A 15,937-nucleotide genomic window follows, 5' to 3' on the forward strand; every position below is an offset into this window, starting at 1 on the left:
AGCTTTGATTTTAGAATATTTTTGCTCAACATTGCCAGCCTCATGGTAGGTTTATTGAAGAGGCCCTGTGCTTCCAGGGGAAAGAAGTATTTTGTGACATCTGTCTTGTGAAGCTAGTTTTGAAATGTCATGGCTTTCTTGAGCTGATGCCAAGATATACAGCCCCATTTCTCCCCGGGCCTGACTACAGAGATCAAGTCCTCTGTACAGCCTAATAGAAAAGATTGTTATTATTGCTTTGAAAAGCCCTGTGGTTTCTTCTTACCCTGCGAGTTCAGAGAGTGTTGTGTTCTATACAAATGATGGAAAATGCAAGAGCACATTAGAGGTATTTTTAGTTTCTCGTTTTTCACATTAAGCAGGTCATAGTCTTCAATTTGTGGGATAAAATGATCATGAATGTCACATTAACTGTAATCTAACCATAATCATATGGAAACATATGAGTCCTCAATGTACAATTCAATGTTTGCTAAATGTACTGATAAAAAATAAAATGTGGGGAAAAAACACATTTACTTTCAAAAGTTTGGGGTTCAAAAATACAGTAAAAAACAGTAACATTATGAGATATTATTACAATTTAAAATATCCGTTTTCTATTTCAATATATTTTAACATGTATTGTGTATGGCAAAGGTGAATTTTCAGCATCAGTCTTGCTCAAAAAACATTTCTTATTATTGTAGCATAATAAATGTATTTTCTGACACGTTTGATTTAATGCATCCTTGCTGCCTTGCTGAATAAAATATTTTATATATGACCCCACACTTTTGAACAGTAGTGTACAGTATACGGAAAATGTATGATTTTCAGAAAATATTGACTAAAATGTTGCTCTGTTCCTCACACAAAGCTGCCATGGTTAAGCTTGACTTCAAAAATAAGATATGGGTTGTATAGACTTCTTTTATGGTGCTTTTAAAATATTTTTTGGCCACTGCACTGTATAGTTTCCATGTATTCTTTTGTATTCCACAGAAAGCGTATAAACATTGACTGACAGAATGCTCTTTTAGGTCAACTCTTTGTTTGAAGTGCTTAAAGAGTCATGATTCACTCACCCACTGCACCTCTCCTGTGTTCTCCACCTTTGGCAGCATGAGAGCTGTGGGCAGCACGTCCGCCTGTAGAATAACCTCCATGTCGGCTTCGGCCAGGCCGCTAGACACAGAGTTCAACCGTACACACTTCTCCGTACGCCCCAGATCCAGATCAGCCAGCATCTTTGGGATGGTTTTCCGAGCTTCCTCCTGTGAAAAAAGGAAAAAGGAAATCACTTGTGCCATTGTGTCAAAAAGTGCTTACTTCACCACAGCAGATAATAGAGCATATTTCTCAATGCAGGCTGGACCACAAAATGAAAGGGTGACCCAACTATTTATGCTCAGCTGGGTCACTATTCAGTGATGTAATAAACACACAATATGACTGCAAATAAACACTGAATGGTTATGTTACGCAATTCAGACCCTATTTGACAAAGAACACAGGCTTGTGGGTATCAAACCTGCAAAAAAATGATTGAAAGTAGGTTTGGGAGGTTTTATTGTTTGCTTTTGTGCTACTGGATGACGATGATTTGTGTTTACCTGATAAACGGGAGGAAATATGTCACGTATGAAAAGCTACAAGCAATAAAAATGGCCATTGGAGCACTTTAAAAAGATAAAGATGCATCAGTTTGGACGAGCGGATGTTATGTGAATTTACAGGGAAGTGGTGGTTGGCGCCTGGGATTACGGTGCGGAAAAAGATCTAGTGAGAGGGATCAACCTCACTACAGCTGATCCACCAAAGGCCATAAAGTGAAAAGCCCTGCACACAAGTCTTCCACACAAACACCACAGACACATGACCAACGGAAGTGGAGGGAGGAAGAATCAAAGTTAAAGCCAAGTTCCAGGGCCTAACTGTGACACAGCAGCACACGCCAGGAGATTTAAACCAGATGCAGCTCAAGAGACTGAATGAAGGTGGGAGGGAAAGGTCCAAAAAGATGAAGTTTCCATTGGTCGGAAAACAGCACTCCATCCAAAGGGAAATGTGGTCTCAGTTAAACAGGAGGAGGAAACAGTAGCTCAGGAGTTGTCAGGTTAGATCAGAGGAGGGATGAGAAACGTCAAGAGAAAGAGGGGAGGGGGGTTAGCTCAGGGGTTAATTTAACTTGAATAAGAAACTCCTTAGGCTAGGTCATCCTCACACCGTCCACACAACTAGGGTCACCTCTACCCAAAAACTGTTGAACTTTAGCCTACACCTAGACCATAACGGCCCAATACATGGCATTTATATCAAGAGATAATTAATAAAATGAATTAAATGATAATACTAAATAATTAAATAAATATTAGTATAACAATTAAATAACAACAACAACAGTTATTATTATTATTTAAATAAATAATAATAAAATGAATTAATCTTACAAGGTATGTAAGTTTTTTTTAATGTTTTAGTCTAATAATCATCCAGGTGTTATGGTGTCAAAAAGCACAAAAAGAAAAATAACAAACATTTGGTTCTGCATATCAGTTACAAGACACTTAAACAAAAATAACCATTATACATATTGGTTATTAAAAAAGGGCAAAGATAATCAATCTCTAGTCTAGATCTGTAACCCCCTTTTTAGATGAGCCTGCATGACCGTAAAACTCAGCCTTTTGAACTGGTAATCACAACCGGTCTGGATTCAGACTCCCTTAAACTAGAGCTAAAATAACAACGCTGTCAACCATTTTTATTAGAAAAAATGATGTGTATACAAGCTGTGAAGTCTTCTATATGACATCTGAAGCATTGCAGATATACTAGCAAAACAGATTAAAACCAAAACACAGTCTAGACACTCGCATGTCTAAACTAACATTGTGGTCCTCAACTTACAGTTTATGTTGAGAGTTGTTAAACTGCAAAATGAACACAAAAGATTCCTCAATAGGAAGTCGTATGTACGCTTATAGCCTATAATATATTTGAAGATCACTGTGGTAATATTAGGAGGGCCGACGGATTTATGAAGCCATAACTCAGCGTCCGTAAAAATGTTCCATGGTGGATCCAGTTTGAGTCCTCCAGTATAATCCAAGACTGATCCAGTGTCTTTGACACTGCCGAACCACTGTTCTTTGTATGTCTGGTATCACATTCACTCTTGAACAAAAACATGAGGCTTTGAGTAACAAATCAACATCAAAAAGCACCTATATCAAGTCAAAAGATATGAGAGTAGCTAGAAATGGACCAATCAGACTGAAATAACCACTGAATTGTGTAATGCTATATCAAACCTTCATGCCACACGATTCTCTGCTTTTTATCACCACATTTCGCTTTGAACTGATATTCCCGACAGAAAAACATTTGAATTTCTATCAGTAGGAAGGGCTCGCTATTTCATCTCCCCTCACAGTAAATTGACAGAAAGAACATTCTCAAGAAGATCTCGGGCTCCTGAGGGGACCCAGCCATTCCGAGCCGGAATAAAAGTACTTTGAAAGCTGAAATGTTTTACATTAATGGAAGCCCGTCCAACTAGTTGCTTCAAAAGACCCTTCCCCAATCACACAGCATCCCACAGAGTGACCAGGAGAATCGCAGGTTTGAGGGATCTTTGATTCCTTCCATCAAGCCCATCATTAAAGCTCAACACAGTATCATGACAGCACGTCCACAAAACACTCAAAACAAAGGACAGACTTTAAAGTTTGTAGAGGCTGACTTCTCATTTTTTTAAAAAAAAGGCCAGATCTTTTACATTTGTAGAGAATTTGGACTCCAACTGTGAGATATGTCAAGAAATGGATCTGCGTTTGGATTATTTAGCGTCTAATCAAAGCGCAGGAAAAACGTGTGGTTTGTATGACATTTGAAATGTATAATGATTTTGTATAGATTTGCATGATTAGAAATGAGAGCAAGATATGTGAGAGGGAGGGACAAAAAGAAACTCATATTTCCATTTAATGTTTCTCACTCTATTATTTTTTCATCCCAGCTTCTTCCAACCAACCATGACACTTACGATTTCAAAAACGATGTGTAATCTAAGCAAACAATGTCTCACGGACAGTGTCTGACAGGTGACGCAACCGGGCATCTGGAGCTCTATTCCAGATGAATGACTAACAGATCCAGCATCTGATTCCGCATTTGTCCGGTTACGCATGAGAGGGAAGCCTGTCCCTCTAGGCTCGCTGCTAGATTCTCTCAGCCTCTCGAAAACCGCCACTTCTCTTCACACTGTGCGGCTGAAGAATGATCTGTTACTACTTCAGAGCACTGCTCAGGCAGCTCACATTTTACTGACTGGTTCTGCCAATCAAAACAGAGGGCTGTAATTTGATAATGAGAGAGGGACAATATGTGCACTTTTCTTTAAAACTCAGCGTTTTGTGATACGCTGGGCTGCACTGGACTCCCAGTATTAAGATGATGGAGAGGTTGCGGGACTGAAGCGTTCAGATGGGACTTTCAACATCTGCCGTTCACAGTTAACTGGAAGCTTACTGTTCATGGGCGCTATTTACTTCTGTTCTAGAAGTACTTGAAATGTCTGTCATCGTAATCTGATTTTAAGCAACACAATCTACACATTTGATAGCTGTGCCAGTGAAAACGTCAACCTAAACAAATAATGCTTAATGTGCCAACAGTGTAGCCCTGTGATGCAGGATGCATGTGAGAATTTCTTCTGCTTCTGAAGTGCTGAAGGAAAAACATCTAAGATTGTGATGAGAGTGGGAACAGAAGATATTTGAGTCTCTGGGGAAATGACAGAGCTCAGTTTTTCTCAGGGTTTTGTACTGCATCAAAGTTTTATAGGTAGCAACTCTGAGAGAATTATCTAATACTATTCAAAGACAAACAGAAAACACCATACAGAATTGCAAAGTAAAGATCTCTGTAACTTTTCAAAGCTGATAATGATTGGACTTTTTTCTAGTTGTGTTGCAATCATAAAAGTAGTCATGTAGACACTTCACACAAATATAGGGCCTGAATTGTTTAACAACAATTTGTTTTCTTTTTCATTTTCACAACCCTGTTACTAAAGTTTTGCATATAATTTAAAAATAGAATAAATGAATATACATTAAATAAACAATTAAATGTATTAAATTGATAAGATAATGACAACAATATATATATATATAAAACAATTAAATATATGTTTGACACTGTGGAACAGGGTGGAAGGTTGAGCTTGACAAAGGCAGTCAACACTACAATTGAATGTACAAAGTAAGAAATTGGAATAATTTTATTTATTTTAATTTAAAAAATGTACATTTCTTATTACAGAATAAAACTCAATTTTACCTTTTCATGGAAAATTTATAATCTGGATTTTTTTATTACACTAACCCATCTACCTGGCCATGCTCTTTATATTCCAGACACAAAGGTGTTTCTTACCCAGTTTCTTCTTGCAATGACCTGGTAGGCCGATTATTTGCTAGACACTTATAAAAGCAAAGGTCGTATTTTTAAAAAGTGGCATTACATGGAGTACCCAGGGCACATGGAGTGTTGGCAGTAACTGACTTTCAATTTTCTAGCCATTAGAGTAGTTCACACCTGCTGCCTGCCAGAGCTTTATAACCGTCACCTTTCTGTGTCAAGTGTGCCATGTAAAGCAAAGGAGAACTTAAATAATAATAATAATAATAACAACAACATGCTAGGACACAACAAATCAGAGTAATAGTCCTTCAAAGTAGAGCATAATGTGAAAGTCCAGTGAATTATGCAATGCGATTATCTTGCTAAATCATGCTTAAAAAGCTGGAACACGTTTATCAGTTGTTTAAACAATTTAGCAATGATCCAACACAAACCACGAGAGTGTGATCAAGTCTCATTTTGTCAAGAAACTAAAAATAATAATTATGATAAATAATAATAATAATAATAAATATAGCTGCAAGCAGCAATGAAAGAGCAAAGCACAAAAAAGGCACAATGAGTAATACAAGCATGGCTGGGAGTTTCAGAGCAACTGCAACAATGAGTAATTAAAGACTTTTTTAAAAGTTTGGTGTCAATATGCCAAAGTGTTGCAGAGTTACAGCCTCGGAATCAGCTTGGCATCATGCCTTTTAATAAAGTTTTGCCAGAAATAGACTGAAGATGATCTGAGCCAATTGCCGAAAATTGGACTAACGGTCTAGGAGTTTGAAAAAACAAGGCTTTCAAATGAATTTTTATAACGATTCGTTAATGCATTCATAAATAAAGCATTTTACAACAAAATTAAAAATGGCCGACATGTGAAACTTGGGAATCATTTGACTCGATATGCTGCCCTGAATCAAAAGAGTTATTAGCAAAGTTATAAAATATAAACTAGCCATTGGAGAAAAAAAAATAAAAAAGCAATTTTATACATCTCCTGACCAGTAAGTGGCGCTGTGCAGAAACACTGCAAGTAGCCTCAGGTCATGCTTGTAATGACACGTACCAAGATTGTTCTCAATATGCTAAAGCATTGTGGAGATATAACCTCACATTAATTTTACTGTGATCATTGTCGAATTTGTCTGTGCTTTATTCAAGAACTGTTCGGTTCATCAAAAAGCTTTGAATAACTTTATGCCATCATTGTTTCTAGCCCTTACGGTTCAAAAGTTATTAGCATAAACGTAAGTACAACTTTGGACAGTTGGTGGAGCTAGAGGAATTGAATTAGAGACAAAATTGCTCTGGTTAATGTTCAGACTGGCCTCCATCCTGTGTGCCAAATATAATCATTTTCCCACAAACATTTCTATGGGCTGCCATAGACTTCAAGAGCAGTAGTAGTAGTAGTAGTGGTGGAGGAGGAGGAGAAGGAGGTGAAGAACATATACAATAGGTGCCTTCACATTTTTGCTGTTTGGCCCCTAATAATAAATAATACAATTCAATTGCAGATTTGGCATGAACATATGTTATTTGCATTGCAAGATAAAAAAAAATGGGTTAACATGTATTAGATAACATGCTAGATACAATTTTAAATAAATTTAAATAAAAATAATTTTAAAAGACTGTAGATAAATCAAGTTGACAGTCTTTTTCATCCGTAATGTTGTTGAATCAAATTCCTCATGGAGCTAATCTCTAATCATGTGTTGTTATTCTGATAAGAGCACATTTATCCATTCATCGTAAATAAGGCCATTACACATCAACTGGTCTTAAACACCTCTCATAAGCATTCATCATACTGTGCGACAGAGAAACTGGTCACAAATTATGACCTATCTCAGTTACACGCATCAGGCATAGCATATACGTGTCTGGTTGCTTATAATGCAGCAGCTATGTTTGGCAGCAATCTCTTCCCTGGTGACAGTGTGAGGACAGATCTTCATATGTTGTAGCTGCAAAATATGAGTGATACAATGAGATATTATGGCTTCCACAGGATTCACAGCAAACAGATGTGTGTCATTTGTCTTGACATCATGAACATGAAATAAAATAGTTTACCCACCATAGCTCTCATTTCTCATTTGCGCTTATTCATATACATTTATGGCATCTCAACATATGGCAATGTTATCAAACTGCATTGGTTCGGTTATCTTTTGGCAGTAAATTATGGTCTGTTCCTCCCACTAATCTAGGGTATGGTTTGTATAATATTTTTATGGTGCCTATTTTACCTTTTTCTTGGAGTTCAACTGCCCTTGGTCAATGTCTATTTTCATTGTATGCCTAAACACAGCTTGAATATTACAAAAAAAATAAAATCTCCTTTTCAGTTCCACAGTTTTAAACTTCTGTTAGTCAAACAGAAGTTTAAAACAACATGAGAGTGAGCAAATGATGAGAAAATGTAAAAAAATTTTTTTGGTAAATGACCTCCTTAAATGTAACCTAGAAAAAAAGAACAGGCTCTACTAGACCTCAGATTTCACACACCAAATCTTATAAAAACATGTACAGATGTCCAATCTATCGTGTCATCATTTTGCTTTTCTATGTAAATTCAATATTATGTCAGTACCATGATGTTGGAAGAAATCTTTCAATCTCTTGCTCAATCATCATCTCTCTCATTCAGTTCCAAACAATCAGGACCACCCTACTTCACTGACCCCTCAATAAACTTTAGCCTAGTGACTACACAGTGCTCATAGCTCCTGTGACGAAGGTATGACACGCACACACACACAGTTGACTGGCAGGCAGTTTCTGGCAGATCAGAGTTCACTAATGCTGGGGATCCATTTTCTGGGTAAACGCCTCAGATCGCTGTTTGTTTCTCTTGGCAGCAGAATGCCCTGTGTTCCTCTGCTGCACCTTTTGATGAGAACCCTCTCTTCTTAAAGGAATAGTTCATCCAAAAAATTAGCATTCTGTAATCATTTACTGACCCTCATATCACTCCAAACCTGCATGATGTTCTTTCCTCTATGGAACACAAAAAGAGAAGTTTAGCTGAATGTACAAGCTACTCTTTTTCATACAATAGAAGTGCATGGGGATTGTGACTGGACCTGCTGAGCTGAAAGGAAAAAAAGAGCATCATAACAGACAAAAATTTGTGTCGCAATTTGTTAAAAATCTTTCTCTGGCTTTCAAATCTTATGTGCACATTTAATTTGCATATATTCATTTGTAGCAAGTTGATGACACTGATTAATTATATTTCTGACTTTTCCTCACACATGTTGTCTGTATTCATTTTATGGTGCTTTTTGTACTTTTTTGAGTGACTGTCGGCAGGCCCTGGTCGCCATTTACTTTCACTGTATGGAAAAAGCAGCGTAAACATTTTGCTAAACGTCTACTTTTGTGCTAAATGAAATAAAGTCACAGGTTTGGTACGACATGAGGAAGAGTAAATGACATAATTGAACACTCTCTTTTAGACACAGTCTTTGTTTCCTACTCAGACATCAACAGCCACCAATGAGCACTAGGACAGCTTTCTACAACAACCTCCCAGCTCAAATGAAGAGGGCTAAATCTTATTATTTAAGTAATGTGGACTTCACTAACACTCACTAAATCTACACATCACTGCACTCTTGCAAAGCATTGTGGCACCCCCTCTTTGAACTGACCCACAGAGAGTGTGGCAGAAGAAATCTGAGCCGACTTCAAAATACCGGCATTGCATTTTAAGCTTCTATATCAAATAACAGTTGGTTGCATAGATTATGGTAAATTGGAAATGTTGACAGGAAGCCAAAGTATTACACTTTCAAATAAGCTCAAACTGAAATCCAAGACTACAATAGTGTATTATTGAGCCAGTCCTGACAAACAGAAGATGCATACTGTACTTTTGAATGTATACTAAAGCAAAACATAACAGAAACGTTAGCACAAAGGGCGCCATTGCTATGGAGCTATACTGCAAAACATTTTAGTCATAGCTGACATATGAACTACAAATAGCATATGTTAAAAACATAAGCCATTTTTTTTCACCAAATCATTTCATCTACTGCCACCACCAGGGTTGACAAAGAAAAGACACCACAACATAAACAGACACAGTGCAGTCTGCTGTGACAGCCAAAACATTTGAGCTCTTAGCATCACATGCAGTCAGTAACTTTGTGTTCTTGACATTTGGTTTGGGGTCGGTACATAAAAAAAAAAAAAAAGACTCTTCTGCTCACCAATGCTGCATTTATTTGAACAAAAATACAGTAGAAATAGTAATATTGTGATATATTATTACAATTTAAAATATTTTTTTTCTATTTTAATACATTTCAAAATGTAATTTATTCCTGTGATGTCAAAGCTGAATTTTCAGCAGTCATTACTCTAGTCTTCAGCGTAAACTGATCCTTCAGGAATCATTCTAATATGGATATTTACTGCTCAAGAAACATTTTCTTATTATTAACATTGAACATAATTATGTTGCTTAATATTTTTTGAGGAAACATTAGCTGTTTCCATCACCCTGTTTTTATCACCCAACGAATTAGGTGCGCTTCCATCAAGTTGTTTGAGCGGATGATGGTGGTATTGGTAAACTATATATATTTTGTATAGTATATTGTAACTAGTTTGGATGGAAACTCAGCTAGTGATACTTTTTGTTCAGGGTTTTTAACATTAAAAATGCCTTTACTGTCACTTTTGATCAAAACGTGTTGAACATTACACCGACCCCAAACCTTCGTTTGAATAGCATGTTATTTATTTTTGAGTCAAAGACATCCTACCCATATTAAACTGTAAATATATAATTGGTTATAAATTTTAAATGTTATTTTAAAATTCTATTACCGCATCAAATAGCTTCAGATTGGCACGTTACTTTTTGGTAGCAGCTAGTTATGGCTGGCTATTTTTCAAAAGTACCTTGACAATCACTTAAATATCTGAAACCAAACTACTTATTATTTAAAACAGCTTCTCCAACACTGATCTGGATGTTCAGAAACGTCAAAATCAAAACCGAAAATAGGCAAACACATCTCCATCAGACTGAGCCGAACCAGCAGACCTGTTGCTTAGCAAGATGTTTCGCACTTGCTCTGCTGACTAAAGAAAGAGTGTAGAGAAGTGACAGAAAGGTAAAAAAAGAAAAAGAGCAGGGATAACTGTCATGATTCCAAGCATCAGCCGTCGCCACCCACAGGTGAGTGCATCAGATAATACAAGGGCCGATGCCAGTGACACTGCACCACCACAGAAAAGCAACAAGGACAGACACACACACACACACAAACATACAGACAGCCATCACAGCTCGAGTGTGCCCGTAAGCAGGGGGATTTATTCTCTACATACGGTGCCGGGTGGTTTGAGGGAGCTCGGAGCTGATCACAGAGGATCCGAAAACAACATCCGTCCACTTTCACACTTCAGTGGAAGAGGTGGCCCCTCCCGGCAGGGCTGCGTAGTCTTGCCATCTGGAGAATAAATCGAGTGTGAAGTACAGTATAGTTTGAGACCAAGCTCCGTGGCGGCAGCTCAGCAGTCAGTTCATTAGTTCCAAACTTCCAGGGATTGGAGCTGGGAGGGGGGCAGTGCGGAGCGAAGCTGCCGCGGAGAGAAAGGGGAGCGGGCAGGGAAGGAGAGGGGGAAAAAAAGGAGCCGTTGAGTGGAATGCCCCAAACTGAGCGGCAGTCTATAGGGCATCTCTGCCACAAAACACACAAATAAACAAACTCGCCCCCGGAGCGAAAAAAGACAGGTGTAGCCATCAGCCCCTGCCGGGGGGAGAAAAGGACAACTTCCTACCCCTCCTAATCAGTAAGGAGAGATATATATACACATACTAAGTGTGTGCTAGTGTGCAGCCATCATTTCAGAAGAAAAAGGGGACAGAAATGTCAAGTGTAATATTTTTTTTCTGAATAGAATAATAATTTCTTGCTTTTAACTGGCTAATAAATCAAATGCACTGCAGAACAATAACCAGTCATTTGAGTTCTATATAATATTATAATAATAATATATTTTTCTAATGACAATTGTATGATTGGTTTATGTACTACAAACACGTGTGTATTAAGTCATCATGGATTTCATACAATGTAAAACATGTAATATCATGTATTTTCATATACTTTATTGTTAGGAAAATACCCAGAGATGGGGTGGGGTGGTAATATTTTGGCACACAGACTAAATCAAATCATCATCAACAAACAAACAAACATTTCTGTCACTTTCAGCCTAGGAAATCATCCTCATCTATTGTGATTCTACTACAGCTCAACAGTGTATAAAATGACAGCAACAAAAATATGATGAAGGACTAAATGATTCCTAAATGTTCCAAAATCTAGTGAGCGGCCTTGCGGCCTAGGGAACCCCACGAGGGACTAGTTTAGAATGCTCTACATAGGCAGCAACTTTTTGGCACGCAAGTGCTCTGCATGGAAGAATAAAATGACAATGGATTTCAGTTAGCATGTTGCTAAGCTAACAGCACAATATTCTTAAAAGCATAAAACATTTTGGGTATGTTTAGTGTAAAATGAAAAACTATTTTATGTTGGTTTTGGAACAGAGCATGTGTATTCAATAAATAATTTGTTAATTTAGCTATGAAATGAAGAATGTACTTAAAAAGAATCAGAATAAACTATTCTTCCACCACTTAAAGGAGAACTCCGGCGCAAAATGAACCTTTGGTCTAATTACACATTGTTACCTAGTCAACCGTTATCTGAGATTTGTTTTCATGATTATCGAATGTAAATAGTTTTATCTCTAAAAACAGTTTAGCCTATAAACGCCGATCCAAGCCTGCTGTTCGCGCTCACCTTATCACAACTTATAGCTCGTTCACATTCTCACCAGCGCACTTGGATCGGCGTTCGTAGATCGACTGGTAAAGGCTGTATTTCAAAGATGGATTCTGCCTGTATACGCGAAGTTGACTGTATGTTTAAAATATCTTCTTATTAAACTGTCTGTACACTTACAAAGTTCTCAATGCTTCGGTTTGAAGGTAGGGACCCTCATTATGCTACCGTGTTAGTGTGGGTCTATTTTCAGCCTTGTTAGTGGTATTAACAAGCGATTTTTATTTGTCATTACACTATGCCTAATATACTAGCGTTATACTAGCTTTATAGGCTAAACTGTTTTTAGAGATAAAACTATTTACATTCGATAATCATGAAAACAAATCTCAGATAACGGTTGACTAGGTAACAATGTGTAATTAGACCAAAGGTTCATTTCGCGCCGGAGTTCTCCTTTAAAGGGACAGTTTAACCAAAAATAAAAAAGATGCAATCATTTATTCAACTTCTCATCATTCCAAACCTGTATTTTCTTCTATACTTGTACTCTTTCATCTAAAGTTTACAGAAAATATTTTGAAGGATTTCTCAGTGGGTTTTTTTGTCCATACATTAACAGTCAATGCGGTCCAATTGATTTTTTTTGTTGTTGCTTATCCCGTATAACAAGACTTTCAATCTGACGTTACCCTTTTCCCATCACTCAACCCATTATTTTCAACCCTCTCTTCAATAAAATGTAACAAAAGCTCCAAATATTTAACATTTAGAATTTTACAGCAAAGATGCTATCAATGCTCAGCTATACAAAACTGAAATTTTTTAAAAAATGACAATCTGAGTGTGTTTGAGCACTGCACGTGCATGTGTGTGACTCTTTCCTTTTCTGTCATCCGCACTGGCTTATACAAGAGTAACTGAGCTGCGGGAGGACTGTCATTTAGTGGCATGGAAAATAAAACATCCATCTATAGGTATACACAAACCCCCATGGATTTTCAATTGCCAGGATAAGGAAAACAGCTGAGAGTGTGGGAAGTGAAGGAGCGGGTGCAGAGGAGCGAAGTGTGTTTTATTATTGAGTTAATAACTCATTTTTACATTACGCAGTTGTGCGCTAGCAAATAAATAATGGATCACAGCTTTCCCAGTTCCACGCCAAGCTCTTTAAAGCTAACATATGGTCTTTAAAATTGACTGCGTCTTGTACGAAGGATTGTAAGTGCTTGTAGCCTTGACAGATTTATACCATCAAAAAGCAGAGAAGCAATGGGATTATTTTTCAGGCTCGTCCCGAAGTACATTGTTATTTTCTAGAGTGAGTTATTAGCATTTTTATCTGGGAGACTACAGAGAGCGTTAATTCTATCAGCCCTGACAGGAACATGAGCTAGCAAAAAGAAACCCGCTTGGCTCCGAGAGGGGACCCGAGACCCTTCTCTAATGCCATTTTCTTCCCTCTCAGATCACCTAGCATTAATATTCCACGACAAAATAATCTTATCTGGGCAGAACCCCACAGAAGAGCTGAATTTTGGCTAAGCAATCTTATCTTTTTATACTAGTCATTCTAAAACAACGTTAACGTTGATATATGTCAATATGCTAAGGTCTTAAATGTTAACAAAGGCATAATGTTTTTATCCTTTGAGCACGTTTTTGACACTGAAAGGCCATCAAAGATGTATCAGGTTGTAACTAAGGCTCTGAAACAACACAATAGTCTTGAAAGCATTAAGCTAGTCTTATTTGTCTAGCTTTAGTGGATACTTTCTTAAAAATGTTTCCCCCACTTGGCTGTGATAAAAGAAATTAGTGGGTGTTGGAAAACATTGGGATCCATCACCTTTTTTTCAGGGGTCACTGTTTAGGCTGTCTGTCAAACTTTTTCCCACTCAAGCAGGAATAGCCTCTGGCCATATCAATCATCTTTATTAACATGACTTAAAAACCTTTGTTAGCTGACTCTTTTCCACCGGTTCTCCTTTTAGCTCCTGCTCCAATCACGATTTCATGGAGAGGTAAACAGGGCCAATTGGCTGGCTGTGTGGGCGGGTCGAGAATGCTTTTAACCTGCAGCATCTGCTGAAGTCCTGCTGTTTGCTCAGTGTGAAGTGGGCACCTTGTTTCAAGTGAATGTGATAGGGGGGCATTTTTGCCTTTATTGACACATAATGGGACGGAAATGTGCTTGTTTTAAGCATTGCGCTTAGGTAGCTTTCTTTGGAGTGATTAAGGATCAGCACCTGGCTAAAAGAGAGCTTTAAATGATGAGGATTTTGTGATTATGTCCTACAGAGTCAGGTGCTGGACGAAGAATGGGAGGTTAGGGTGGTTGGTACCTTCTTGTTAAGGGCGACTCCATCTTCACAGTCGAGAACAGCGCAGTCCACGTCCAGTGAAGTCAGTTTCTGCAGTTTTCTCTCGTCGTTGCCGGGAACGTAGAGCACGGCGCGGCGTGGTATGTACTTCAGAGAGGTGCCAGGAGTGTGGTGGGAACGCTGGCCAGACCGACACCAGGGAACCACAGACAAAAGTAGATGACTTATCCCCCTGAGAAAACACAAGCATTTTATAATGGATATTTCAGTACGGGTCAATGATATGGCACTCATTTTCTGTCTCATCGATTAATTTATATTAAAATGCAATTCATACAATGACTTAAATACACCTGGTCTATGATGATGAACATGTTTTTAATTTTTGGGGGTGGGGGCATAAAATAAAGAAATACTGATATAGCTGTCTATGCCAAGAATGAAATTCTTGAAAAGAAAACCTTTAGCAGTTTGGTATAATCTTTTATTCTTATTTCTTGCCTAACATAACTTGACTGCTTAGTATCTAATAACTGTCCATCACCTCAGAGTCATGTGGCTCAACCAACATTTAGGAAAAAAACAAAACAGGAAATGATATCATAAAGAGGATCCCTGCAGACTCCCATGACTGTGTCAAGGTCAATAAGCATCTTAAAATACCAGATCATTTGATGTTTTTATGACAAGGCAAAGTTAGTTCCGTTTGCAAAATAATGCGGTGCTTTTGCACAAAAACAATTATATTTATAAATAAATAATTATTTAAAACATTACATACATTGTAAGTACATAAATACATTTGACATTATATTTACATAAATATGTATTTATTTATAAAAAATAAAAATATATATATATAAAAAAACATTTTGAGCTGCATGTATTCAAGTTGAAAGAAAAATAGGTTATTACTTTTTACTTGATGTTACATTGAATTACATTTCTAGAGGCACTAAGAGTAACATTTCTGAGAACGTGTTTTTAAGATAGATGAAAATACTATGACTTGTGTAAAGTGTTCTATTTTAGAGATCTATTGTAGCCTTCCATTTGTTTGCTGATCTCTCTTTATGCCTGCACCCATGTAACAAACCTCTGGCTAATCTCAAGTACTTAGCCTGAACTTCAATTTCCCTCCCAAATCTTTACAAACTGAAGGAACAAGGTTTGTTTTCCTTTCAGTCCTCTAATGGATAAGCACTGCTGACCTGAGGCCGTTATCTCCGACAACATCAGAGCAAACGCTCCTTCTCTAATGCTAATTCACAATGGCTTAGCAAGCACAGCTGAATAAATCTATTTAGAGCCAAGTCAGTGAGATGTGAAAGAGACTTGGGAGAGATTACATACCCCAACACAAGAAAGTTGAGACAAGACCACAAATCT

At 37.5% G+C, this 15,937-nt stretch overlaps 1 protein-coding gene across 2 annotated transcripts in view; it reads right to left on the minus strand.

Moving 5' to 3' along the window:
- Positions 1-15,937, minus strand: part of clybl (citrate lyase beta like) — an 82,721-nt gene that overhangs the window by 21,572 nt on the left and 45,212 nt on the right. For both annotated transcript variants that reach the window (XM_056260648.1, XM_056260647.1), the window contains exons 2-3: positions 14,570-14,780; positions 1,068-1,256 (exon numbers count right to left, since the gene is read on the minus strand). In XM_056260648.1, coding sequence (XP_056116623.1) covers positions 1,068-1,256; positions 14,570-14,780 — 400 coding nt within the window. The remainder of the gene's footprint in view (positions 1-1,067; positions 1,257-14,569; positions 14,781-15,937) is intronic.

This window comes from Rhinichthys klamathensis, unplaced genomic scaffold, assembly GCF_029890125.1.
Source record: "Rhinichthys klamathensis goyatoka isolate OS25496 unplaced genomic scaffold, OSU_Roscu_1.1 h1tg000177l_1, whole genome shotgun sequence".
NCBI lineage: Eukaryota > Metazoa > Chordata > Actinopteri > Cypriniformes > Leuciscidae > Rhinichthys > Rhinichthys klamathensis.